We start from the raw sequence: 27,993 nt of genomic DNA, 5'->3' as shown, positions 1-27,993 counted from the left end.
GTCATCACGCATGCTTGTACATTTCCATTCAATGTTGTTGAAGTTGGAATGAAAAAAATAAAAAAGACAGAATGAAAGAAACTTGATGATAGTTTTGTAAAAATATTTTATGCAACAATTTAAAAGTCATAGCACACAGCGAAAGACATTCAAATCAACATGAGCGACCGGGGGGTGTGTCCTGCAAGTCCCATGCGTCCGTCAAATCCTCCACCATGTAAACAGTGTTGAAAAGAAGCTGCTGTATGATTGGCTCTCTTTCCTCCCCATAGGCCACTGTATCTCCAGATTTGTACTTTACACGTTCCACATACAACACAATAAATTATAAAATCTAAAAGTATGGAGGAGTTGACTTGCGGTTAACTTAAGGTGACATAAGAAGATTTGCAAGCGTTCGGGACACACCCCAAGTATGAAGAGACCTCTTTGGCACGTAACATAAATCATAAAACGTGACGTAACACAAACTGTAAACAGAACAACAGTCATTACAAAATGCATTGTTTATACACAGACAGCATTAACATATTAAAAAAACAAAAACAATAATCAGTAAAAAAAATTCATTTGGCAAATGTGACCGTCCCCGAGCGATAACACTTGTCTCAGTCTGCAAGGCCTCCGTGCAAAACCGCGTCGTTGTTGTGAATGTTAGCGCGCTGGGAGGAGGGGGGGGGGGAGTCAAAGTAGAGAATCGGAGGGAGGTTTCATTTTGAAGTCTGAAATGGTCAGACTCCTGTTTGTTCTTCCGCGTCTCAGGTTTTAACTTTGCGTTCATCCTCCTCTGGTTTGTGCGACAGCTCTGTGGTTTACCGGCCAAGGTCCCTTTAGTGCAAATAGGCTGTCAGCTGCTGAGGGTGGAGGGTGCAGGAGGGTGGAGGGTGGAAGATGGAGGGTGGAGGGAGTAGGGAGGAGGGAGGAGGAGAAGGTCATTTTCGTGGCGGAGGCGAGGCTGTGTTTGCTTTGGCACCTGGGACCGGTCTGGAAGGAGAAGAACAAAAAGAAGAGATTCTATCGTAATGTCACACTCGTGCAGCATACTGACTTTCTCATATTTTGGAATCGGGGAAGAACAAGTATTGTGTGTGTGTGTGTGTGTGTGTGTGTATGTGTGTCACAGCTTGCTATCTCTTCTTCCTCTGTGCCATAGAGCTCCATCTGTGTCTTAAAACATAACAATGAACCAAGCTGTTTCACTGGGTCGTTCTTTCATCACCGTGAGCACACACACTGTAGCTTATTTTGACTCTACATCCCAAATTCAAAGAAATCATGACATATTCAAAATGACAAGAGACTACACTAAGATGGTTGGACGTGGTTTTGTTGTTAGGCAGCATTTGGATTAGACAGGAGAGTATAGAGGTAGGCAGGAAACGAGGACAGAGAGTGAAGCCAAAGTAGAAGCGCCTTTAAACTTGCAGTCTCTCGAATGTCCATCAGGGGGCGACTCCTGTTGTATAGAAGTCTATGAGAAAATGGTGCCAGCCTAAATGCTTTTAAAGGTTAAACACTGAACTAATCCAAACCGTAGATAACTAGTGGGACTTCTAAATGAACCCTACTTATGTCTCTCTTTCCTGGAGCATTTTTCTTAACTTTTCAACAGTGTTCTTCCATATTTTGCGAATATAAAATAATGTATGCATTAAAATCAATTATGTAATGTAATATTTTTATGAGATTAAGTAAGCATGTAATAATGTTTTATTCCAGAGAACAGAACAGGAAGTGCTGTTTCACTGACCTTAAAGTCACAAAGGAATTTCCTGGCTTAAAACCATTATCATAAGAACAGTTATCATAAGCACAAATACCAGCCATCAGTCAGTGTGCCCTGAAGATATTGATTTTGAACCCATTATTTTGCTTTCCATAAACAGTTAGCTCCTACTTTGAACACAAAGACACATTTTGATTTGTAAAGTCTGATGTGGGCTGCTTCTTCCTCGCAAGTGTCTGAACTAACAGCAGCTGGTGTTCAATGTGAGCTCTGATCTTGGTTTTGCCAGAGAGACCAGATGTCGAGACATTTTGATCGATCTGCTAGATTACAGGAGCAGAGGAACCATAAAAACCTGAGGAACGATCATCACCTCGAGGTTTCCTTGCCCGACCTTTACTGCATTTACAGAAAAGCTGCATCGAAAGAAGACTCTGCATTTGGAAAAGTAAGTACAGTCTTTTAGACTAAGGGCATGTAACTCATAAATAAAATGAAAATGTATTGCTGATGGAGAACTGAGTCATTGCATGACATGGTTTGTAAACTGGGACCGTTTATGTGCCAAAATCCACCCTGAATGGAAAACAGCATGAAATGAAAAGATAGAAATACTGTGAGGGAGTGTTTCTCACAGATATATATATATATATATATATATATATATATATATATATATATATATATATATATATATATATATATATATATATAGGCTTGGTCCTTTAACAGTCCTGCCCCAAACTGGCACTACACTAGATAAAAGCAGGTGTATTGTTCACTGGTACAAAGCATTCTCTACTAGCTGCACCTTTTGCAATCGGGCCGTCAAGAGTCTCCTCATCTACTTTGCCCTCAATGCTGCTGCAACACGCTTTCTCTTCATCCTGTTCAGCAGTGATGGAGGTGTACTAGCTAGGTGTGGTCTTGGTGCAACAGACCACATCTGATCACACCCTGGTGTGAGGTTGGGTGTGGTCAGGACTCAAGTCTGATGCTGTTCATGTAACGTTTCATAAGCCCCACCCCCAGTTACACCGTAATGTAACACAACATAACAATGTACAGTAACAACATACTGTTATGCAACGCAACAAAGTAAAGTAACAACGTAAGATAACAACACAATATAACAACAAAACGTAACAAAGTAACGTAACTTGTGTGAATAAATAACTTCCCTGCTGGTTGTACTCGTTATAAATCCATGTCACTAGTAATAACGCTCACTACTTTGTCAGTTGCTCTGCATGTTGCTCGATGCACTCGTTGCTAATGTGAATTGCTGTAGAGAGCAATAGCGCAATGAAGTTGTTGTTAAACTGTGTTACATAGCAATGCAATGATGTGACCGTATAAACCTTTTCTGTGTGACTCTTTTCCATGAGCATGCACATTAAAAGCTCTCATTTTATAACAGAGATGAAAGAGAACAGAAGCCCTAACCCACATGAGCAACTGGGAATACACAACTACAGTGTGTGTGTGTGTGTGTGTGTGCGTGTGTGTGTGTGTTGGCCCACCTGAGAGCTCTGAGAAGGGGGATGGCTGAGACTTTGCCCACAGGTTTGGGTCCCACTGCCGGGGGCATCATGACCAGCAGACCCGGAGATGGCTTGGCGACCATGGTTCTGGCTGGACTCACTGTGGGGGAGGCCCCTCTGGCTGGGCTGAGGGGGAGGGGCCTCTGGGGAGGGAACGGGGATGGTCTGAGCTCAGACACTAACTAAAAGAGAACAAACACAAATCGTGGAGATTAGGTGTCAACAAAATGATTATACATTTGCAAACTGCAAAAAGTAGAAGGGAGAGACACAAAGAGAAGAGAGAAAGGTTATCCAGCACGGTGTGCAGCACTTAATCCCTGGCACATGGACACAGCAGGGAGGAGAACTCCATTCAAGTTCCTGTACTGGACTGGATCCAGGTGGTCTCCAGAATCGGCTCAGCCCGCTGATAAGAGGAGAAGTCCCACTTCACACGGGGGCAGTAGAGTAAAATCACCTCTACAGCACAGCGATCAGATTTCAAAGTCAACTCACATGAAATATTGGATATTTGACACGAACAAGAAAAAAGCAATATGACATTAAAGGAATTTTGGACTTCACAGAGAAGCACTGATTAGAGAAGATAGATCAATAAGAACGCAATCAGATAAGAAACACACTGCAGTTGTATTCTTTATTTCTTCAGGCTTCAGATCAAATTCATCTATCAAGTATCTGATACAGAGAGTCCAGCGTTCTGTGTATTTGGCAACTTCTCTGAATTTCATGTCTAAATGAGCTATCTAGCTGCATCAGGAGAAGTTCTCTTATCGCACAGTTTTGTGCTGACTCAAGTCTGACTCATGAGGCGGAGCCCTCCTCATCTGTGTAAACGCACGGTGTATTGAGCTCTGAAGATGTTTTCCAGATGTTGGTTCTGTGTTAGAAATGAGCTCAACAACAAACAGGTAAAAAAAGATTAGTTTTTACTCTGAGCATTGATTGTTGAGTAAAACAGCTGCTCTGGAAACACCTGAACGTTTCATTTGGAGTAAATTACTGGTGAACAGAAGCCGTCCTGTTGTCGTCCTATTTACGTTTATGTGCTTCAGGAATTTGGCATCTAAGCCCCATTCGGAAAGGATGTATTTGTCGAGAGGAGGTGGAGTGATTTTGACATCACCTGCGCTGGTCAATGATTTTAATCCCATCCAAAGCACATCTGTGTAATGTTTCACCCCCACCTCACTCATCATCATTACAGCTGTAATTAACTGTTCTTTTTCTGTCAACTGGCTGGTCGTCCTGGAGTTCAAATCCGGTCTGGACTGTCATCCTTGTATTATTATTATATGTAAGTAGATCTATGAGGGTTTTTTTGCATGAAAGGTACATGTGAAATTTCAGTGTGAAATTTGACTTTTATATGAATATGGAAGAAAATGCTTTTGTTACTCTGATAGACAAAAACACAAAAAGGTTTATTTGGAAACCGATATGACGACAGAAAGGAAATGCAAGCCATCTAGAGTGAAAGAGAAAGAGAAAGGGCTCTGCTTCTCTCTCTTGGCTCGTCCTGCTGAACGTCCAAGTCTATTACAGACCACATCCTGTGACCTCGTGATGTGTTAAAATACAGTGCATATCTTATTCCCCACCTGGTATGCCAATCTCGTCCAATTAGAGCTTAAATCCTGTTATTCTGTACATATTCCCACATTTTCCCAGTATGAATCTGACTGAATGCCATCTAGTGAGTGTCTGTTTCAAGACCCAGATCATGGTAATGATGCTACACGCCGTGCAGCTATACCTGAGCTCACAACATGAGGTCGCTTTTAAAGAAGCTCTCGCTGTCGATGCTATTGATAAAATGGGGATTCATTTAACAACTGTCTAGCTGCCTGACAGCTCGTGTTGGTGAGCAAAATTATGGAAATAAAACTGAAGTTTTTTCTCTGAACATTAAACCAATATAAATGGAGATGCCTTTCCTCCATTCTACACTTAATATCAAGAGACAGCTGTCTCCTGCTTAATGTGAAATGGGATCAGTATTGCTTTCTGCTTTCCTAAAGCTTGTGTCCTTCGTGGCTGCCTGCCTGTATTCTTCAACTCTATTCTGGCTTTTACATCACTTGGGTTGATTTTTATGTTATAGTTTTAAAATTCACTTATAGTCAATTACAGCACAGAAACGGGTCAAAAGAGCACCTACCAGTGGAGATCGTGTCGGGTTGAGGGGCAGAGGTTTCTTGGGCGGGCTGAGTCTCTGTGGGGTTGAGGGGGATTTAGGTGGGGCCCCTGGGGGCTTTCCAGCTGGCAGAGGCGGGCGAACCACCTTGAGATCCCGGGGACCACCATGGGGAGACTGGGCGGGTCTCAGAGGTCGCACAATGTTGACTGGCTGGGTGCCATTCGGCGAAGGGCCCGGTCGGAGAGGCAGGACTTCTTTGCTGGTGTGAGGCAGCTAGAATCACAACAAAGACCACAACGAAAACTTGAGCAAAACAATATCCTGATGACCACAGGGCCCTTTACTCTCTCAAAAACGGAATCTTGACCGTGTAGAAGTCTATGAGAAAATGTCCCTTCAAGTCTCCTTCAGAATGATGTTAATTTGGTAAATGATGCTCCCATGTAGAGTTAAATAGACATTAAAGCGGGCTGTGGGGACCTTGTGATTGGCAGTTGCTAACACGCCGTTGTCCATTCTGGTAGTTGTTTGTGTTCATCTTAGAACTTTAACCCTTTCACAGTGTTTTCAGTTTACGAAAGTGCATTGTTACAGTTTGGTTGCCTAAAAACGTCTTATTCAGCGTTTGGTTGTACTTAGTTTGAACCTCTCCTGTCACTTCTGCAAAATAACAAGATGGCAATCTTGAGGCTTCAAGGTCCCAGTCCACAAACCAATGTGTGACTGCGTCCACTTCCTGTTTACAGTCTTTAGACACTCACTATGCCACTTATGCTATAAAAAGCCTCAATTTAGTATTTTTTGTCAGATTCTCAGATTTTTTTAGTGTTGCTTTTACTAAGAATTTATTATCACTACTTCTTACTACTACTTATTTGTTTTTACACTTTTTACAATTGTGGAATTAACAATCATTATTTACTTACTTTTAAAAAAATTACTCAAGTAATTGATTGCAAACAAGAGTATTTACATTTTCTTTTTTTTTATTCCATTTCCAATTGTTGTAAACTCTCTTTATATTATATATTTAGTTGAGTGTTTGTGTCATTAGTTACTATTACTGTAAATACCACTGAGCTCTCTTTGTCTATAAAGACGCTGGATGAATAATGATTACTCTTATTGTTCTTATTAACACTTTTATTCCCTCCCTTTTTTCCTCTTTATTCCTATTTTTTTCTTCTATTTATCTTTTTACTTGCTCTATTTTTGTATTTATTTCCATGCCAATGACAAATGTAGAATAACCCTGAGCTGCTAACATCCAATTAAATAAATGCTAAAAAACAAGCAAACAACGACATGATGAAATGATGCTGAAGGCACATTGAACCAGTGGTTGAATGTTGTGAACGTGGGAGGAAGCAGACTCTAATTGGTCACACAATATAACAAGCTGCTGTAAAATGAGGCCATTAAATATGAAGGTCAACCACATGGACCGTCTAATATTCACTAAAACATAGCGAGAGAAACAGTCACCACCATTCAATTTCCTCCCCTTCTTCCATTTATTTTATTTATAAAACCAACACCCCCCACCTTCCCCCCCCACACACACACAAACACACAACTCACCCCCTTGTGGCTGCTGGCTTTGTTGATTGGTCCGACCACCTTCAGGTGGAAGGCTGGGTTGAGATGGCCGTTCTTCCCTTTCTCCACCGATGCCTCCAAGCTGAGCATAGAAATGACAGCAGGCAGACAATAAACCATCGCTTTTCTAAATGTTGATTTCAGAGACCCAGGAGGGAAAGAGACTGAAGAGAAGGCAACATGACAGTTCTCATCCAGGAGGAAGTGAGAAGAGGAAGCTGGCACAACGACACCTTCATACGGCTATTAGCAAACTGTTGTACACATCCAACACACACAGAGCAACAACATCATTCATCTGGAGTTGTGTATGTGTCCACCTGATGAATGTAAATCCAATATGCACTCTCTTTACCAGCCACGATGTGATGCTGGTGTTGCTCCCCCCCTTGAGTCTGTGTGTGAGTGTCATGATGGAGACGAACTGTATCAGGAACTACCACAGAAGAGATGTGAGTTCTTCTGTCCGACACATCGTGTCACTGTGGTAGCATCACAAGCGTACAAGATGCATTCACACAACTTTACAGGTGTACAGAGATCAAAATTAAGGTTTTTGAAAGAGTTTGGCGATGGGTGTGGTCTGAACGAGGGTGCTGGAAGTGGAACTCTACACCCTGGGCCGATTTTGGCGTGCCGACCGGTGTGATCCCAATAGATGGTCTCTAGTTTAGCTCTGCTTTGGTCTCCACCAACCGAAACATATCTGACTCTTTAGCTGCTAAATGCTCCACTTTGTCCACCAGCTGGTTTCTAGCTGTGTCTGTCTGCTGCTGAGCTGGTAGAGACGGTGGAAACAGTGTCCTGCTGCTGCTGGAAACCGGGCTGATGAGAGCAGTGAGAGTGAAGACTGCAGCGATGGGTATAATTCTCTGTGGATTCTTTCTTTCATATACAATATGGATTAGTGCAGTTTTAAAAGTCAACAGTCCTCTACCTTGATTTGCACATGTTCCTTCCACGATGCATTTGCAGACGCATGTAATCTAGAGCAACAACACGCTGATCAACCAACAAGCTTTACAAAGAAAGCATTTACGGCAGGGCCGTTGCATTGGATTAAATTAGAGATGTACTGCACTTCATAAACTGGTAAATAAAGTCAGTGTATGTATGTACTGTATGCTCTTAGCTGATTGGACGGTGTTCCAAGTAAACTGTATGTCTATACTGTATGCTTAGAGAGGCCTTTAATCAGCTGGAGCCACCCGCTCTCCCACTGTTGAACTGTAAATGAACCCAAATGATTGGACATGGGGGGAAAAAGAAAGAAAAGCAGAGGGTTTCCAGGAGTCGTTTTAATCATCTTAGCAGCTCAGTTTTCTATAGCATGAGCCAGTCATTTAGTTATCTCCCTTTAGCTGCAATCACTGTAAATTCCAGCTGAGGCTCAATTTCACCAATATTAATACTTTCTCCCGGTCTTTATTTGGAAGGTCAGGGCCTTTCAAAGGCTGTTGCACTGCTGGATCCTTTCCAGACAAATTTGTATCAATAGGCTCTTTCAAGACGAGCCAGTTCTGCGCAGAATCGATCGGCGGCGATCGGCACGCAATGCATGCTGGTTAGATATGTGTCCGACTCGGTCCCGACTTGCTCTGACGTCATGCACACGTGGTCAACAATAATCCCACGAGATCAAGGCGGCCGTCGATTTTAGAGCCACGTGGCGCAGTAGCTGTCCAACGACTGCGTGCCCAGTGCATGATGGGAAACGCCTGGCTGTCGCCACATCAGAGAGCTGATTGGCGCTTAGATCTGACAGCAAACACCACGTGTTGTAGAAAATCCTTATTTTATGTGTAGTTGTAATACTTAACGCTCGATAGTTGACTATTCGTCTCATGTTTAATCTTAAAACATATTTTGTGTGGTTGTTAATACAAAATCGTATTAATATTACACACATCAAAACCAGTAGTAATGTATTTCACAGGCAGACATAAAAAGAACAAAGGATGCAGCTACACAGTCATTTATACATAAATATATATTTACAAACACATATAATAAATCCAAACTTGATCTGTAAACTACATGTAGACAAAAGTTCGGAACTAACAGGAAGTCATTTGTTCTGTGACTTCCTGTGTATACTTTGAAGGCAGCCTAAAACTGTCCGACTTAATCGCAGTTTTTTGTCAACGCCTCCTGCTGCGTCCGCCTGCTCTCGTCTGGATTCCAGGCGAGGCGCAGCTCTAACGAACGAGCCTAATCACTGTGAAAGGCTTGAGTATTTTCTGAGGCACTAACTCAGCCGGTGATATGACGAGGCCGTCTCTCTGGTGAGCGAGAGGCCAGAGCTACAAAGGAGGGACAGGATTTAGTTTGATTCCGATGGAGGTGAGCTGCAGCACAAAGTGCTGCCATTAATGCAGATGTAAAGATGTTCTACTGAATGCATCGATCTGCTTGGAATGCTGGTAGACATGGCAGTGCCCACTTCCTTCCTTCTTTCTGTCCTGTGATTCAACACCTTCCTTCCTCCTTTCCCTTTCTCATTTATTTATTTCCCCCACCTTGACCTTTTTTTTTAATCCATTCTGCTGCTACATTTCTCGTTTCCTCTTCCTTCCTTTTCTGGAAATATTGTCTTCTGTTCATGCATTATTCATTTCCTCCTTTCTACTTTTTGTTTCTCTCCCTTCCCATTCAGATGGTGTGACATGTGAAGGCTCAACTGCATAATAATACACTGTTGTTTTTCAACAAACAAATAAGTTATAAGATAGAGAAATAATCAAGTATTAGAGTTACATAAATTATCTTGCTTTTTCTTACCTAACCTGTATTTTTTTTGTATCTACGTGACTAGAGAACAGTTTTTTAACTTAGTCCAGTATCGAGGGAGAAGGCTGCAGACGTCAGACACTAAATGGGCTGTAATGTAATCGTTCAGGGCCATTATTCACCATCACTGTACCTTCAGTAAATTTGCTGTTTTTTGACACTGGTGGGCTCGGATTGATATTATAATGTGTCTAACAACATTTTAGAAAGAACCCTACAAAGAAATAAAACCTTTTCCTTTTACTTGAGTCGGTCTGTTTGTTGTCCTTTGTCAAGGAGAAGTCTCCTTTGGAAAGCTTACGTCGTGTTAATATTGTTGAAATCAGCTCGATATTCAGCCATGACAATGAACATCTTTTAAAACACTAAGCTACACTCTCCAACACAACAAACTCTGACCGTCCTCTCACCAACTCTCATTCACGTTTTCACAGTTGTCTGCTGGAAAGTCAACTTTCACAAGGTTTTAGAACGAGACTTCTCCTTGAGTGTGACTGAGTTAGAGAGCAGGGCTCTCGCTCAATACTGGGCCAATTAAAACAATATCAACATTAGCCACTTGGATACAAAAATATAGGAAACCGGGTTCCAAGCAGGCGGTAACCTCCAATTCAGAAGTGTTATAAAACGTGCCTTATCTCGACTGACCATCAGGGGGCGACTCTTCTGATTGCAAAAAGAAGTCTGGTTGTATAGAAGTCTATAGAAAATGACTCTACTTCTCTCTTAATGTATTCCCTCAGTAAACATTATAAACATGAGTTTATGTCTCAATCTCTAGTTTCAAGTCTTAGTCAATACAGCATGATGTTCATCTAGTAAATTATGGTCACTTAGAGTCAAACAGACCATACAGAGGAGTATGTTTTTGGCTACTGTGATTGACAGGTTGCTTCGTATACAGCGCCTCTACGTCAGTCCTCTGCATTCTAAATATGGTAACTTCTATTCATTGGTTGCAAAACAACAACAACATAGACAGACAGACAGACAGATACAGTACTTGTTGCTCTTGTTCTTCTCTCTCTGGGAAAGCCACTTATGGTAATAGGATGTCTTGATCCTGTAGCAGTAGAAGAGCAGCAGCACTGCAGGCAGGACCAACAGGAAGGCAAACAGCAGCCCCACCACCAGCCCCACTTGACCTGTTGAAACACACACACCACACCACACACACACACACACACACACACACACACACACACACACGTGATGAGACGTGGGATGTGATGTTTACATCGCTGCTGTAGTCTTTTCCACATATCTGTAAATGGTTTCCATGTCATCAGGTTTCTAATAACTATCTGTGCAGATACACATCTGTCACCTCTATGTTACAGTTTTTTGCAATTGTTAAATGATCAATTCCAGAAATGTAGACCCTTGTCATAAATCTAAACCCAAAAAAATAAAACAACTAAGTCCACTTTAAATCATTCCCCCATCCACGGTGAGATGGAGACACTTCCTCACACAACCCCATCGTCGGCCTGTCATCCAGTTCCTTTCATGATGCTGTTCTGGTGTCAGTTTACGAAAATAATCTGATCCCAGTTTCATTGAGGGGAAAGCTGCGATATGGTACACATTTACCCATTTTCTAATTCATCCGTTAGTGTGCAGGTGGAAAAACGGCTTAGCACGATAGCAATTATAGCACAATGTGTGTGTGTGAACTCACTGTCATACTGGATAGGTCCGCTGTCCACGCTGCCGCCGAGTCCTGGCTTCTCACAGAAGGGTGGTGCCCAACCGCGATTACAGTGGCAGTTCCCATTACTGTTGCACATCTACACACACACACACACACACACACACACACACACACACACACACACACACACACACACACACACACACACACACAATTTGAATGGGAGTTCCCTTTCTCTACCTTCACTTATTTACCTGATAAAGGAGCAGACTGCAGAACACTCACATCATGATTAACATGCCTGTGTGTTTCTTTTTTGTGCGTATTCTGTACCTTTTTATGTCCATTTTTATGTTTTATCAAGATGTGGAATCTGTGTTTGTGTATTTCATTTGTCTGGTTTCATTTGAGTTCTTCTGGGTTAAAACGGTCAAAAACCCGGGGACCCTAAATCATCAGGGCCTCAAAGGCGACAGCTTCACTGTGTGACAATTAGTTCTTGACTATTTTATTCTTTTGTTTAATAATATCCACCACTAAAGCAAAATGTAAACTGTAATGGAACTAGTTCAATAAACTCACACAGGATCTACACATTGTACAGAGAGGAAAAGGAACAAGAGGTTTAATCAGGGCCCCCGCCTAATCTTTGCCCCCTGGGTTAATTGGGCCCTGGTCTAAATAAAGGACATATATAAATGTCCTTCAGCTCATATAATCCAACTGCGCCGGTTTCAGACATCCAGTTCCTTACTGGCCAACAAGGGCTGTTATGACTCTATCCCGACTGGAATGTTTGCTACACGTTATATACACAGCAGTTATCCCTTTAATATCTCTGGAGGAATTCAGCCAATATTGGCCATTTTGTAATTGAGCGTCCATCGCAGTGGTTTCAAACTCCTTTTGGCTCACGGGCCACATACACACAGCCTTGTTTAATCACAAGTAAGCCGGACCAGTGGAACCACTGCACAATAACCTATCAATACCAAATTCTCCTTCATTTAGTGTGAAGAAGTAAAGGCACATTCTGAAAATGTTCACAAATAATGAACTGTCCATTTACTGAAGCAGATGCACAGCCTGAGGAAATTCCTTTATCGTCCTTGCGAGTTCTTATCTTTTGTGAGAGGGATGGCAAATATTAGGCTATATTGCGTGAGCACTGAAAACTGTCAATTTTTCTTGGACACTCTGTGTCCACTTTTCTCCTTTGGGACAAAGACAGTTTCCTCCTGCGGGAACAGTCTCCTGCTCTTGACAGTGTTGTGTCATGTAGCCTGGAGGCAACATCGTGGGCTCTGTGACAACGTATCGGACCGGCTACTCTGATGAGGACATCGTGACCCCAATGGACAAATAGCAAATGCAGTGCTTTTTATTGAGAATTTGGAATGAATGACTTCTCCGAAATTTTCACACTCGCTTCTGGCCCTCATGCTGCATGTTTAACTTCGCTGGTCAAACGCAATAGTGAGATTACATTTACTGAGGTCAAAGGTTTGATCCATATTTCTCACTCCTACCACCAGCCATCGTTGTACATGCCAGTGTTGTTGTTTCTGTTACACGACACACAGCTTACAACGCTTCATAAAAACAGAGCTGTTGTGTGTGCCAAAGGCCACAAAGTACAATTATACCAATTCAGTATTTTAATATGTTTTTATAAGATTGAAAGGAAGGTGTTGGGATTTCTCTAATAGTCAAGGAAAGGGTCCAATAATTTGTTTCTATAAACTTGCCTTAAACTTGTGAAAATACAATTTTTTTCTTTAAAAATTAGCACTAAACCTTGATTAATATCTCCAGACATCTTGTGTAATTCCCCTCCCCAAAATAAAAGAGAAAATACTAGCATGCTCCAATTACATCCAGATTAATTAATTAATTAAGTAAGTAATTATCCTATCAGTGATTAACATGCCTTTTAGTCCATTAGCATTCGACATGAAGGGCTCATACTTGTTTACCGAGTCTTAAAAGCTCTTTTACGTCAGGTTCAGGAGATCCGGTTTCTTTGAGACATCATCTCATTCAGTCTTTGGAGGGCTGTTTTTTAAAAGCATTTCTATATGAGACAAAGATAAAAGGGTAGAGTCTGTATGAATTGGAATGACCTGGATTTAAACACACCATCATTAATATATAACATATCCTTCAGCCCTATAAATCTCCAGGACTTCTAATATGTTCAAAGCTTTTTTTAATGAAAATCTCCTGTTTTTTAAAAGAAGCATTCCAGTGGAGCTCTGAGTACTTCCTCTGCTCATTATTCCCCTTTATTTGCATGGACATCCAGCACAACCAAAAAGCCCGAGGAGCAATATGAATCATATGATAATGTTGAATTAAAAAACACACCCTAACACAGGAGGAGTCCCTAAACTGGGAGAAGGCAAAACTATTCTATTTAGAATAATCCTGACTCAAAGCCACTTCCATTATCCATAGACTGTTCCACTGAGAGCAGTGAACAGAAAGGGGACAAACAGCAGGAAACAACACGGTGAAGATGGAGGGAAAGAGGGATTAGAGGAGGAGAGGATACGGCTGGTATCTTCTTTCTCGCTCATAATATTTAAAATCCTAATCGAATAACAGCCCGATAAGCCCGTTCCCTGTACAGTCCAGTGGATGTGCTGAACAGGGACTTCTCAGACTTCTGACAGGTGGAAGTTTAGTCGGCACTGGGTTCCCCGCAGCAGTCACAACACAACCCAACCCAGGCCAACGAGGGTCACGACCAGACACACTGTGTGTGAGAGTTGCCTGGAGTCACACTATAGGTGGTTATCAATGTGAACATCAGGCTGCAGGCTGGATAGCTTGTTAGCTCCTCTGCCAGTTTAAATGCTCCTAATTCTTCAATACCAATCACATCTCATGCTGTCTGTCTACGTAAGCTACAGCTAAAAGGAGTGGTCGGCTCAGCTGTCAATCACCTACTATAGTCTGCCCAATCAGAGGCTCGAGAACTCTTCTGATGCATCTCCAGGGACCCGTTGTCTTCCTTTCAAAAATACATGGAGATGGAATAAAGGAGATACATGTTTAACATATCTTTGTGAGGGGTTTTAGTGAGAAGGTTGTAACTCTGAGTTTGATCGTTGTGATGGAGCTCCACTACAGCAGGGAACTGTTTACGGGGATCAGACTGGTTCACGTGTGTTCCCGCTGGAGAAGGTTTAAGGTTTGATTTTCCTGTGACTCAAATAACACAAATAATACACTGCAGACAAAAGCAGACGAACCCCTCAGCTATCGAAAAGACATCCTGAAAACAGCCACATTGCATTACACTGCTGCTTCCTCCTCAGCCCAGTGGAACTACATATAGAAAAATGACAAAATAAATTAGCTTGGCAAGTGTACCTGATAAACTAGTAACGCAGTGTACTGTATGTGTACTGAATCAAATTCAGACTATATCCCTATGTATCTACGTATTCAATCTACATAGTTTATTTGTTTGAAACACCTGACTTATTAGGTTTAGTGCAAATCACTGCCAGAGTAGAATATTTATCATTGCTGCAACCAACACGTATAACGTAAGATTGCGTCAGGCTCAGCTGCAGAGGGGACAGAATGGGGAGAGCTTCAGGGAACGGTGCTGGAAAGAGGTTTAATTAACCTCAGCTGCAACAGATGCGTGATTGTACATCTACCCAATATGTACCCGAGTGGCGGCGGGAGAATGGATGGAGTGTGAGCAGGAATCACAGCCTGATCCACCTGCAGAAAGCACGGCAACCAGCAGGCTGAGGACACGCGGCTGGTGAGCTGGACAGCTTGAAAAGAGCACTGGCCAATAAAAAGCATTGAGAAACCTTGATTCTAGTCTGTTGCCGTCATTGTGCTTCGGGAGAAGCGTTACACACGGATATCTGAGTTGTCTTTTTGTTTCTTTTAAAAGGTGCCACTGCTCTGAGTTCCTATCCACCGCCGCAGAAACCCGTTTTTCTACTCCTTGTGGTGGTGCTACCGGCTTGGCCATGAGCTTCAACAGGCACAACTGACTGTTTGCGAATGAGAAGTCAGTGAGGGATCAGTGACTCCCACTGGATGTTGGTGGCCCTTTTACCAGTGGGACTTGCAACTTGGACAACAAGCACATTCCAGCCTCCTTAATGTCTGCAGTAGATTCAGCAGGTGAAGGATTGTGGCGCGGGGGGAACCGGGTCTTTCAACTGGAACATATTTGGGTGAAAGCTACAAAACTGTACCCATTTTCTAGAAAACACCTCCATCCAGGCCTGGACTGGGACAAAAATTCGGCCCTGGACTTTTTGGTCCAGACTGACCCACCACAGATACTGTGCCAACTCGGTCCGTTGATGTACTGTACATATAATCACACAAGCCCTTAATAACACTACTATACTGAAATGGGTCATTGTGTCCTTGTCTCTTATTTGATGTAATTTAATCTGAAAATGTCCATAAATAAGTGTTAAAAAAAAAGAAAAGCATGGACAACAAACCATAAACACTGACAGAAAAAAATAGGTAAAGCACATTTGAACAAATTGGAGCTTAAAGAAAGTATATTGATACTTAAAACACTTTAACTCTGGTGACCTGATTTGTAATTATAAAAATGTGAAAAAGCAGATCTGCATGCTCAAACCACAGCACCATAAAATAGTGGTTAATTAATCAGGATAGTATATCATTTTCCAATCTATTATGTCAAGTAAAGTTCATAAACAATGTTTCTGAACATTTAGTGAATGAGTGCCCATTACTGAGCGGCCCACCGGGAAAACTCCCGGTACTCCCTATGGCCAATCCACCACTTCCTCCATCCTAAGTGACACCCATGCGATTGGCAGTGATGGTGAACTTCTCTGGAGCCATTTGAAGGAGCAGGGTCCGTCACCATGGTAGCACCACGTATAGAAAGAGACTCCACAGATTTACCGTTGCAGCTTTATTACTGCAAGTTCAAAAGTAGAGAATGCCAAACAGTTGCATTACCTACACAAATGTACTATTCACCACAGCAGAAAGCCGTGCTTCTCTGTCCTGTAGAGGTTCACCCTATTTATTTATGAGCGACAGAAAACACAATTAACCTGTTGCCAATGGGAAGCCAGTGAGGGATCGTGTCCTCGTCACTACACTACTGCCTCCTGCTGGTGACAGAAGTCAGAAGAATGCAGTAGGTCATCAGCCAGCAGTATGTTCTATATCTGCCTATGTTAAACTTCATGGGTATTTCAACTCTTGTTTACACACTAGTCTCAGATTACGTTTGAAGGCCATTCATAGAATCAACCACATAAATAAACTCCACCATCTGACAAGAGGTCAAAGTCAGAGTTCTGTGATGAATACCTCCTATCTACACCCTCATCTTCTCCTAAAGTAACAGGTGTTTCAGCCCCCAAACGCTTCTCCAGGGCTTGGTTGCTGGCTCATAAACTATGTATGGTTCCTCCTTATCTGCCTCGGGCTTGCTTGTACTGCACCAATGAATAGTTCATCACTTCAGTTGCTGTTGTTCTCCAGCCATCTATTTTCCTGCCTTTTTACGACAGTCTGGGTGACATCGCTGCAAAGCTCTACCTTTGCCCAAGGACACAGTGTGACAAGATTAGGGAGCCGTGCCCGGCAGCTAAGTGAGTTGAGTCTGTTGCATGGCTGTGTGTGTGTGTGTGTGTGTGTGCCTACCCCTCTGCCGTGACAGCGTGCGATGCAAGTCTCCAGCTCGGTAAAAGAGGCATTTTGGCATCGGCGGTCTCTGCACACCTGTGGCAACACAAACAGAATGATCACATACTGTGTTAGAGATTACAGTGTGTGCACACACACACACGCACGCACACACACACACGCACACACACACACACACACACACACACACACACACACACACACACACACACACACACACACACACACACACACACCCACACACTTTGATCTGCCTTCCCCAGTGCCCTTGGGTTTAGGAACAACCTGGCTGCCGGAGGACATCGGCCGAGCAGCTTCACTTTCCTGTTTTAAATCACTTGCAGCTTGTACTGATGTTCATTCAGCCAACACATTTAGTCTCTACTGCTGCTCGGATACTCATTTTAACCATTAAACCATTTACATCAATAATGAAGTGCCGTTTTGTTTGATAAGAAGTTTGAACCTTAACTTTGTTCGAACTGATGTTAGGACAGACACAAAGGGAATATGTAGATCAGACCAGGGGTTGTGACGGGTGAGTCAGTGTCACTGATCTGGGGACAGAGACTGACAGGATGGAAAGGAGCTGATGCTCATTGTTTTTCAATCTCAGCTGTGTGAAGGCGGGAGTTTGAAACACAGATTAAAGAGCCTGCTGAAAAAACACTAATTCCAACAAACAGCCAACAATTAATGAAACCAAACTATCCAAAAAACTCTTAAATAAATAATAATAATAACAATAAAGATATATCTGTATGGTACCTTCCATATTTGACATGCAGCTAAAAGTGCTTTACATAAAAAGTAAACAGGTGAGGTTGAAGTGCTTAGCGTAGTAGAAAATTTAAAAGAACAACTGACGAAAAGAAATTTAAAGACGAATACACCGTTATTCAGAAATGTGGGACTCCTCGTTGTAAGAAACGGAGCTAGAAAAAGTTTTGGAAGGTTAAAGACATGTATTTTTAAATGCTGTTTTCAACTGTCATCAGAGCCTCTGCTGTTCCACAGTTTGGGAGCGCGGCGTAAAAAAGCTGCAGCTCGTCAATTCTTTTTTTTGTTTGTTTTGGGAATCCAGAAAGCAGCGGTATGATATCTAAGGGCTCGTGATGTAGCCGGAGCTGAGCCGGAGAGAGATCTGAGTACAAGTTACAACCTCTCACAGGAGCTTTAAGAGGACCAGTAAAACATTGCAGTGGTCCAATCTACTTGAAATCATTTTTCGACATCTTGAATGTCTTGCTGAGTAAAAGTCTGTGGACGACAGGGAGAGCTGGATGAAGGTGTGAACTTAATCATTTATTTTTTAAAGCAGTAGAGGCACATTTACAGATTTGCAGCATAAAGAAATACCAACATGAGAAAACGTAAATATTTTGCAACCTATTTTGGAATCAAGTAAACCTGCAGAACAGGTTTTACTATATGATGGTATGTATTATCTTTATGAAATACAGTCAAATATACTTTGCATTGCTATTTAATTGATGCTGTACCATTTACAATATGTGCTTCCATTGTTGTGTGACGTCAGCACCCTGCTTCTTCACACGAGTATTTGAAAGCCAAACGGATTAGGTGTGTGTTGATGCCACAGCTACAGACCTGCGACTTGATGACTGAATCTAATAATCAAGAGTTTATTTGTCGGCACTTTTAATTTTTATAATATAATTACAAAACATTTGGGAGTTTTTTTTGTTACTGCTGCATATTTGTATCTGTACAACTCTTTTCTGTCTGGTTGATTTTTATCTCAAAATAAGGTTGTTTTTCCAGAGGGGTTGTAGGCAGTGTGTAGTCGTAGAGACAATCAACTCCCCGGCTGTGAACCCTCTAAGCCAGGGGTGTCAAACTCATTTTAGTTAAGGGGCCACATGCTGATCTCAAGTGGGCCGGACCAGTAAAATAGCATATTAGCATACATAATGACAATATTTCTCTATGTTTATATCATTGGTGAAGGTTTTTGGATGATAAACTCTATTTTAAGGTCTTTCTACAATAAACTAGAAACATAAAGACCAAAAATTCAAACATCAGCGCACTGTTTACCTGCCTGGGCTCTCCTCTGCAGATTCCCTCGCAGTTGAGTAATATAAGTAGTAATGTCTGTGCTCCAATCAATTGCGACTGTGGGTCAATGGTTATCATGCCCATCTTTCAATCAGAGGATCAGTGATTCAAGCCCTGGCTCAACTTTTTTTTTAACAATTATCCCGCCGGATGTTTGACACCCCTGCTCTAAGCGATTGTGCCTCTTGTTCGAGGGTTAGAGGTAAACAACAGCAGTAACTGTTGAAAGCTGCAGGACATAATTCAGCACTTTTCTGTGTACAACTCCATCCCTGAGTTGTACTACTGGTATTAGTACTTGCATTAGCACTGTATCTCTGCTCCGCCTGCGGTTGTGGCTTCACTATTGTTTGCACAGGAATCAATTTAAGCCTAAGTGAATGTGTGACTGTGTGATTAGAGGCAGCAGCTTTGTGCCCTGTGTGCATTTATTGCTGAGAAGAGGCCCGTTCAATATGATGACTCAGAATTCATCACGCTGGTAGCAGACAATATTCTGTGCTGCCTATTTATAATATATTACTCATGCAGCACTATTCAGTCCTTTCAGCGCATCCGCACAATAGCTGGACTGGAATCCAAGTGGTTGAGTGTGCTGCAGCGGGAAAGCAATATAGACAGACAGAGAAATATAATTTACTGCAAGAGACTGCAGATACTCCTGTGTGTGTGTGTATGTGTGTGTGTGTGTGTGTGTGTGTTTTCATACATAAATATTTCACATGCATAATTCCGCCCTTATTTTGTATGATTTTTGTCTGTATCTGTAGGTGGGTTTGTTTAGAAATTTATATTCCACTCAGCATCTGGCTTGCAACCAAATCAGTGTCAGAAAAACAGTGTCTTAACAAACAGAGCAGACCTGCTGGGTCCCTGTGACATTTAGTTTTGTATGAAGAGGTTATGAAATGTTATAAAAGCCATATAATTTATGCAGAAGGAGAATATTAGTGACTAATAGCAGTGGGAACATACACTGTATATGTGACCACTATCTCTACTTTAAATCAAATTATTTCTGCACAGGTTCATCTTCTTGGAATACGTGAAAAGGTCAAAGGGCCACAACAGAGGAGATTTGAGGGCCACACAACCTGCCAACATGTCGGAGTTAAGCTAAAAGTGGTTTCGAAAAAGGCCAACATTTGAATCAAGAGTGCCACGTCCTGTTGGATTCAAACATGTTCAGCTTTAAATGTTTAAAGTGGCAACAGACAAGTTTTGCTTTGGCTTCTCATTATGAAATTAATGCTGAATGCACAATAAAAAGGCTCTAGAATAACGGCATCGTCTGCGTTTGGATTGGTTCCCTTTAAGCCTCGCGGTCACTATGCACTTTTGTCTATAGGGCGGCTGTAGCTCATGGGGATGAGTGGTCGTCCTGCAACCACAGGGTGGCCGGCTTGATCCCCAATCTCCCCGTAGTTCACATGTCGAAGTGTCCCTGAGCAAGACACTTAACCCTAAAATGCTCCCTGGGCACTTCATTAGGGGCTGCCCACCAGCATAATACTGCCCACCAAAATACTAAGGATGGGTCAAATGCAGAGAATACATTTCATGTATGTAAAAGTATGTACTATGACAAATAAAGCTTCTTCTGTCTGCCTCTGGGTCCGACCTCCCGAGAAAATGTGCAGTCACAGCTGAGTTCCAATCTGGCACATCCAATCACAAAAGTCGCAAAAATCGTGGGGAGAGAGACGGGGACCCGAAATGGTGAAACAAAGACATATGATTGGTTAAAGCCAGCACCAATTTGAGTTGTAGTCCGTCAATCAGCGTCGCGTCACAGAGGGGGAAGATACAAAAATGTAACGATAGATTTTTGGTGCCTGGGCCAGATATCCTGGAACTGTAGCCAGACCCAGGCACACATTATACATCTACATATGCCAGAGCCCTGACCTAAACATACACGCTACACTACAGTAACCTGGACACACAGGGACAAGTGTAAATGAGTTAATCTTATGGTCCCTCCATGCTGTGGTGCAGGGAACCCTACTTATTCATGCAGAACAACAGGTATATGTCCCACTACTGTTCATATGTATAGATATATATGGATTAAATCACATCATTGACTTAACAAACCTTGCCCTCTCCACACTTGGTGCCGGTCATGACGAGGCCAGGGTCGGGCAGGTCCCCCTGGCCGTCCTGGGTGCTGTAGACGTAGGTGCCGCGGCACTTCACCTCAATGCCGCCCGTCTTGATGGTGGTGTCGATGGACACGGCGTTGGTGCCTTTGGGCTTCTTGGCAGCACTGTGGCACTGGATCTTACCACACTTTGCATCTCTGGGCGGAGAAACAAGCACACACAAAGAAACGTGTTCGTCGAGATAGACTGATAACAAGTATCAGCCACAGTTTGACTTCTGCCAGCGAATATCTATGAATGACCAAACGATCCAACACATGACGGCATGTGTTTTTCTTTATTTAGGCTGAGGTTTATACGACTCATCAAAGAGGGCCGAACAAACCATAATTCATAAATTAAACCCTGATATTTCTGCTTCCTCTGTGTGCTCGACTGTTGTCATAGAGCCACACTGTCGCACTGGGTCACATGTTCCTTCATCCAACATACACGAATTCCTGCTGCCACAAATTCTCACTAAAACTAAAGATGTGGATTAATCTGCTGCTGCAAATAGTCCCAAACAAATGCACTATTTCTTCCTGTTTGAGTTACTTTTGCTAACACATTGTTGGTTTTGATCTTTTGAGGGATTTGTTGATGATAAAAAAAACATCTAGTGTGATACTAGATAGTCCTGAAGGTGTCTAGAAGGCGCAGGTTGTATTTGTCTTTGCAGTCTTCCAGTACTGAGTCAGTATTTACCGGCTATAACCGTCAATGTAGCTTCTGTCCAGATGTCAGCTGTGTGCTGACAGTTCTGACTGACCTCAGAGCCAGAAACTTAGTAGAGTCATAAAGTGACAGGACGAGTCACTCGGTCAATTTGCATGAATGCATGGTTCATTATTAAACAGCATAGGAGATTTCATCATTTTGATTAGAAGGTAAATAAAAAAATAAAATAAAAATCCTATTTGTCTTTCCTAATTTCCCCTTCATTGTAATAAATACAATCCATTCAACAAAGAACATTGTAGAGCGGATTGTTATTTGAGTGTTAATGTAAAACCCACATAGATCCATCCTTAATCAGGAGGTGAGTCTTTTGGATTCTGGAGGCGCCTCAACAAAACCTTTGAAGAGGAAAAAGACTCAACATGCATCTGTCTTAGTAAAATTTAAATTAAGTAAGTAAGTAATACACACACACACGCACACGCACACACACAAACAAACAAACAAACAAACAAACAAACAAACAAAGAGAATAACAAGATGGCGGGCAGGTAGCAGCTCTGTGTAGATGTCTTAGAAACAGGTACATGTCTATGTGCATTTACATATCCTCTAATCAGCTCCATTTCAGAGGCCAGGAAACACTCTAATGACTCCTGTGGGACTCCTGTAATGGATTTGGGCACTGGTAGATCATACGAGGCAGACGTCAACACATTCTATCCACAGCCTGATTTACATAGCTAAGTCACTGATTTGACTCCATAATCATCTCTGGCACGGTGCCATGGAAACTCAGAGGCCATGTGTTGACAGTGTACAGAGGGCCTGACTCTGTACACTGTCAACACATGGAGTGTGTGAGTGTTTGTTCAGATGAATGATAACACACTCAGTTCAGTTCAGTGTGCTTAAATGTTCACATGATGGCAACAAGACAATACCAGTGACCTGTAATAGTACGAGGAGCTTTACGTTATATTGATCACATGGTGCCTGTGGACAGAAGAGCTGGTGAGTCCCTTAGGAAAACCTCTCATTTTACTGCAGCAGGGTCTTACAGTCTGCATCCCGTCCTGCCAGCGGGCACAGCAGTACGGCATAGGTCTCCAGCGGAAAACTGAATATAACCGTAGAAAGTCATGAGGTCTAATGTGTGAGCAAGCAGTTGCTTATTCAAACATCCAGCAGACACAGACCGACATTGTCATTGATTTGGAGTTTGTATTTGTATCCACCTGGGCCCTATTTCTCGTACGTGGTTCAACAAAGTCGATCAAATCACGCTTCTCTTCAAAAGGGGGAGGAGTCGAACACAGGTTCGATGATCTTCAAACGCTACAATGGCAAATAAACTCAGATAAAGAGCGTCTCTTTTCTCCGTGGAGGCAGGAGATGATCATGACTACAAATGATGAATTTAAGTTCATAATCATGGCAAAGTCTAATGCTGCGTTCACATCCAAAGCGTAGCGAATATTTGTAACACTTCCTGTTGTGAACACAGCATAACGTCGCCTCCGCTGGTCGGGCTAGAGTCACATAAGCATTGCAAAAACATCAGACAAGTTAAATGCGTAAGTGTTGGGAAAATGTATAGGCTAATTTTAGGTGCCTCATCACCCAAATCAATCAGATTAGATATATATTTAAATGTGCCTGCTGGCAGTAGTATACAAATTAATATATATATATATATATATATATATATATATATATATGTACTGTATGCGCGTATGTATTATATATGTGTATATACATGTATGTGTAGATTACCATATAACTAGGAGTTTTAATATCTGTATGGGCGGATCAGGACCTTAATCATTTTCTACAATAATGATATGTATGGTGTACTAATAACACTGTCATATAATTATGAGTGCTTAAACACATCCATAAGTTTCTTAAGCGCTAAATAAACGTTACAAACAGCACGGCCTGCATAGGCTTTCCCGATGTTCTCCACATCGCAGACACTGTACAAACATGTACCGCTCGCAAAAAAGCTCTAGGCTGTGATCTAGTCTGTGAGGCACTGTGATCCAGTCTGCATACAGTATGTGATTCAGTCTGCATACAGTATGTGAGACGAGGGATGCTCTGATGCGCCTGTGGTGTTTAATGTACGACTCGATGAGGTCTCGGCAGAATCGATAGCGCTCATACAGGAAGTCATGATGATGTAAAAATAGATCTTGGCGATCTGGAAGAACTCTCTCCCTATAAAACTAATATAACTAATATCGCTCCTTCATCAATGAGGAAGGGAGCTGACATTTTTGTCCGGTGGGAGTGGCCAGCTTATCCAGTGAATTTCAGTTAGCCTGCGGTGGAGCAGGTTCAAATTTTTTGATGTGTTGCTATGGTGATTTTTCTAAACTTGCTTCGAGGAACCGAAAAGCCTGACCTACGCCATCTTATCCTGAAAATTAGCCCCCTAACTCAGTAAGCCAGCTACGAAGAATAGGGCCCTGATGAACACAAGAAATCTCAAGAACAAAGCTGAAAAAATAATATTGTGAGAAAGAAATGTCATCTCAAAAGAAAAAAAGTTGCACTATTTTAAGAATCCAACAGTCTCGCTCCTTCTAGCTCTGGTTTGGTCTCCTTCCACTCTTGAGAACAAAAGCTCTGTTAAGCTGCTGAACACCCCACTTTGTTCCCCAGCTGGTCTCTAGCGGAGTCTGTCTGCTGTTTGCTGCCTAGAGCTTTCTCCCTAAAATACATTAAAGCAACAAGACTGAACCAAACAGTCAAGTTGTGGTGCGTAAAACCAAAACATTCAGCTAGAAGAGGCTAAATGCTCTGTAGCAACTAGAGTTGGTGGACGTTCCCTGTGGGTTCATTACTAGGAGCCTATTTTTATACTACACTATTGATCAATACACAAGTGTGTTGTCCCATGTCTTTAGGAACCAGTCAACAACCTCCAGTTCTGCCGAGTGAAGCCGATGAGGAAGTGTCTCAAAACTAGCATTCTCTCTACTGACCAGCAGGAGGCGGCTCCTCCAATTGTATAGAAGTCTATGAGAAAATGACTCTACTATACGATAACAAAAAGCACTACTCTACACTGTATTATATGGAGTAGAATGTTTTTTGGGGTATGTTTTTTTTAGTATCACAGGCAGCATCTCTTACTTTTTCTCACACTTCATGTAGTTGCCGTGTTCATCTTTCCCACAGTTCCCAAAGGCGTTCCCCGCTGCATTGACATCTTCAAAGCAGACGTCATGGGCTGGTTGGGCTCCTGGAAACACAACATATCCCATCAGCCCCCTGGATGTGAAGGTGTGTGAGTGCATTAGTCGAAGACGGGAGGAAATGAAGGCGTGGATCAGTGTTTGACGGGCACAGGCCCTGCGAGAGAGGACAATATTCTTAGCAATATTGCGAAGGTGACAGAAGGAGGATTTGACGATTTGGCTGATATGGGACTCGAGGGAGCGGGTGGCGTCATGGATCACACCAAGGTTGTGAGCCTGGGGAGGCGACAGAGGAGTAGTTATGTAGGAAGATGAAGTGGGATCTGTTCTGAGGTCGGACCGAAGCCGTTTGAGAGCAGGGGAGACATCTGACATCTCAAGAACAAAGCTGCAAAAAGAATATTGTGAGAAAGAAATTGTCATCTGAAAAGAAAAAAAGTTGCACTATTTTTGGGAATAAAATAATTAACTTTTGATTGATTATTAACAAAAAAAAGAATGAACAACTAAATGTATCCTCATGATATTTTCACTTAATATTATAACACTGTTCTCCGAGCAGTAGCACTGTAACTCTCCCAATAAAAGGGCTTGTTTTTAGTCTTTGTGAAAAAACTCATACTAATAATAAAGCAGAACAATTAAATATAAGGATGCACATGAAAAGTCAACGTGCTGCGGTGCAGACACTGTCATGAAAAAGAACAAATCCCCCTTGCTTTGATGAGTGTTTATTTTGACTCATATTGTTACCGCATTAACACTCTGACGAACGCTCCCGCACAACTGCCTTCAATCTGTTGCTGTTGTCTGAAGCAGCTTCCACCAACACTGATTGAAACAAAAGCCCTGGCCTGTAAAGCTTTGTTTAAACAAAGGCTTACCACTGGGCTGAGGGCATGCAGGCCTGTAATGTGCAGGAAATGGGCTCCGTGTGGACTCATTGCGTGCTGGAAGGCCTTCCTTACCGTAGCCCCAGAGCTGCAGGCACTGCTGTTCGTGGGTGAGGCACATGCCGTTGTAGCAGTAGGCCACTCCGTACTGGCAGGAGGAGCCGTCCAGCAGGTAGACATTGGCGGGGCAGTAAGGAGAGGCCCCGGTGCAGTACTCTGGCAGGTCACAGGCCCCCGCTGGCCCCCGGCACATGGTCCCCGCCTGCTTCAGCTGGCAGAGACAGGGAACAAGCAGTGAGAGGGGGCGGGCACAAGATGCCTGACTCAACGGGAAGATCCCGTTTGATGTGGTGAATCTCAGGGATGATCAAGAAGGGGACTAAAGTAATGATATTACGATGTATTTTTCCAGGACAGAATTATTGGTTAGAATCTTTATACAAAATGAAATTAAGATCTCAAAGTGTATTCTACACTACTGCAGAGGGAGTGGGAGGAAAGGGGGTCAAGATAAATAACATAGCATAAATAGAAATATATGGACAAAACTGAGATGACAGAAGCACTGTCGTATTTTTAAACCGTGGAAAGAACAACCTGTTGTGTTATGTAACTGTGAGGTGGGCGGCTGGTTATATCTTTACAAACTTACACATGCTGTGCTTTGTTCAACCCTGCACAACTTTAATAGCAATTAAAGAGCCTCAAAAGATACTAAACATGTCAGGATTTTCAAACATCTAGTATATTTGTATTTAAGGGAACAGCAAACTCAAATAGGTAGATGGGTAAAAAACATGCATTACATGGTATTGTTATACTGTACACATGTTTTTACTAAACTTAAACCAACGTAAAGCTGCAAGATAGATTTTTTTGCCCACTTGGTGGCAGCAAATCGGTCAACATCTGACATAATTGACTGATCCACTTGATCAATAAAAGACCAATATTTTCTCTCTTATCTCTGGTTTGGTCTTGAGACAAATATCTGCCTCTTTAGCTGCTAAACGCTCCTCTGTGTTCACCAGCTGGTCTCTAGCTGAGTCAGTTGTTTGCTGCTGAGCAGGTAGAGACAGTGGGTTTATCAGAGAACAGTGAGTTAAAGGAGGCAAAGAAAAACTCTGACCTAAACCTTTTACTCATAGTCATTTGATGTATGCTATAGAATAACATTCACGAGTGCAGGACATTTGAAAGGAATCAAAACAGGCATTTTAAAACATAAAAAGTATTAGTATTAGTATGTAACGTTATGTAATATAGCAGCCGTGGCAGTACTGAATTGAAACTGAAGAAAAGTATACAAAATATAAAAATATGCTAGAATATAATAATATGGAATAGGTCTATGAATCCAATATATTCCATAAATAGCCTGTACAAAATGTGTGTCGAAAGATAAACAATATTGCAACGCAGACTGAGAGGAAGAGCAGCTCCTCTTCTGCAGACAGCGCAGAAGTTAATTCCATCTTCAGCATTTTGACTCTTCTGTCAGGTTCAAGCTCAGCAGGATTTGGGTCCACAATCTTTGGTCTGACAATGGATGTTAGGATTTGCATTGGAACAGTGAGATGAGAGCAAAGTGGAGGTGTGAGCCCTGCTGACACAAGCTGTGGGTACAGTATGTCAACACACTGACATGCTGACTGACAGGGAGCTAATGATATGAAATGCAAGGTGAGTGTGTGAGTGTGTGTGTGTGTGTGTGTGTCTGTATATATGTGTGTGTTTCTTACTTTGCAGCCCTCGCAGCACACTCCATGAGCACACTGAGCCTCCTCCTTCAAGGTGCAATTATTGGCATTGCAGCAATCATTGGTGCATTCCTGTCACACAC

The 27,993-nt window shown here is 42.3% G+C and overlaps 1 protein-coding gene across 1 annotated transcript in view; it reads right to left on the bottom strand.

Moving 5' to 3' along the window:
* Positions 1-116: 116 nt before the first annotated feature.
* adam19a (ADAM metallopeptidase domain 19a) overlaps positions 117-27,993 on the bottom strand; it is a gene marked incomplete at its 5' end in the record, with an annotated part of 160,068 nt that continues 132,191 nt past the window's right edge. The window contains 11 exons of the mRNA XM_079214914.1: positions 117-984; positions 3,250-3,452; positions 5,435-5,686; positions 6,995-7,094; positions 10,806-10,947; positions 11,484-11,592; positions 17,139-17,216; positions 21,321-21,525; positions 25,193-25,301; positions 26,226-26,421; positions 27,893-27,982. Coding sequence (XP_079071040.1) covers positions 933-984; positions 3,250-3,452; positions 5,435-5,686; positions 6,995-7,094; positions 10,806-10,947; positions 11,484-11,592; positions 17,139-17,216; positions 21,321-21,525; positions 25,193-25,301; positions 26,226-26,421; positions 27,893-27,982 — 1,536 coding nt within the window. The 3' untranslated portion in view covers positions 117-932. The remainder of the gene's footprint in view (positions 985-3,249; positions 3,453-5,434; positions 5,687-6,994; positions 7,095-10,805; positions 10,948-11,483; positions 11,593-17,138; positions 17,217-21,320; positions 21,526-25,192; positions 25,302-26,225; positions 26,422-27,892; positions 27,983-27,993) is intronic.

This window comes from Taurulus bubalis (genome assembly GCF_910589615.1).
Source record: "Taurulus bubalis genome assembly, chromosome: 3".
NCBI lineage: Eukaryota > Metazoa > Chordata > Actinopteri > Perciformes > Cottidae > Taurulus > Taurulus bubalis.
This window is presented reverse-complemented; position numbering and strand designations above follow the sequence as displayed.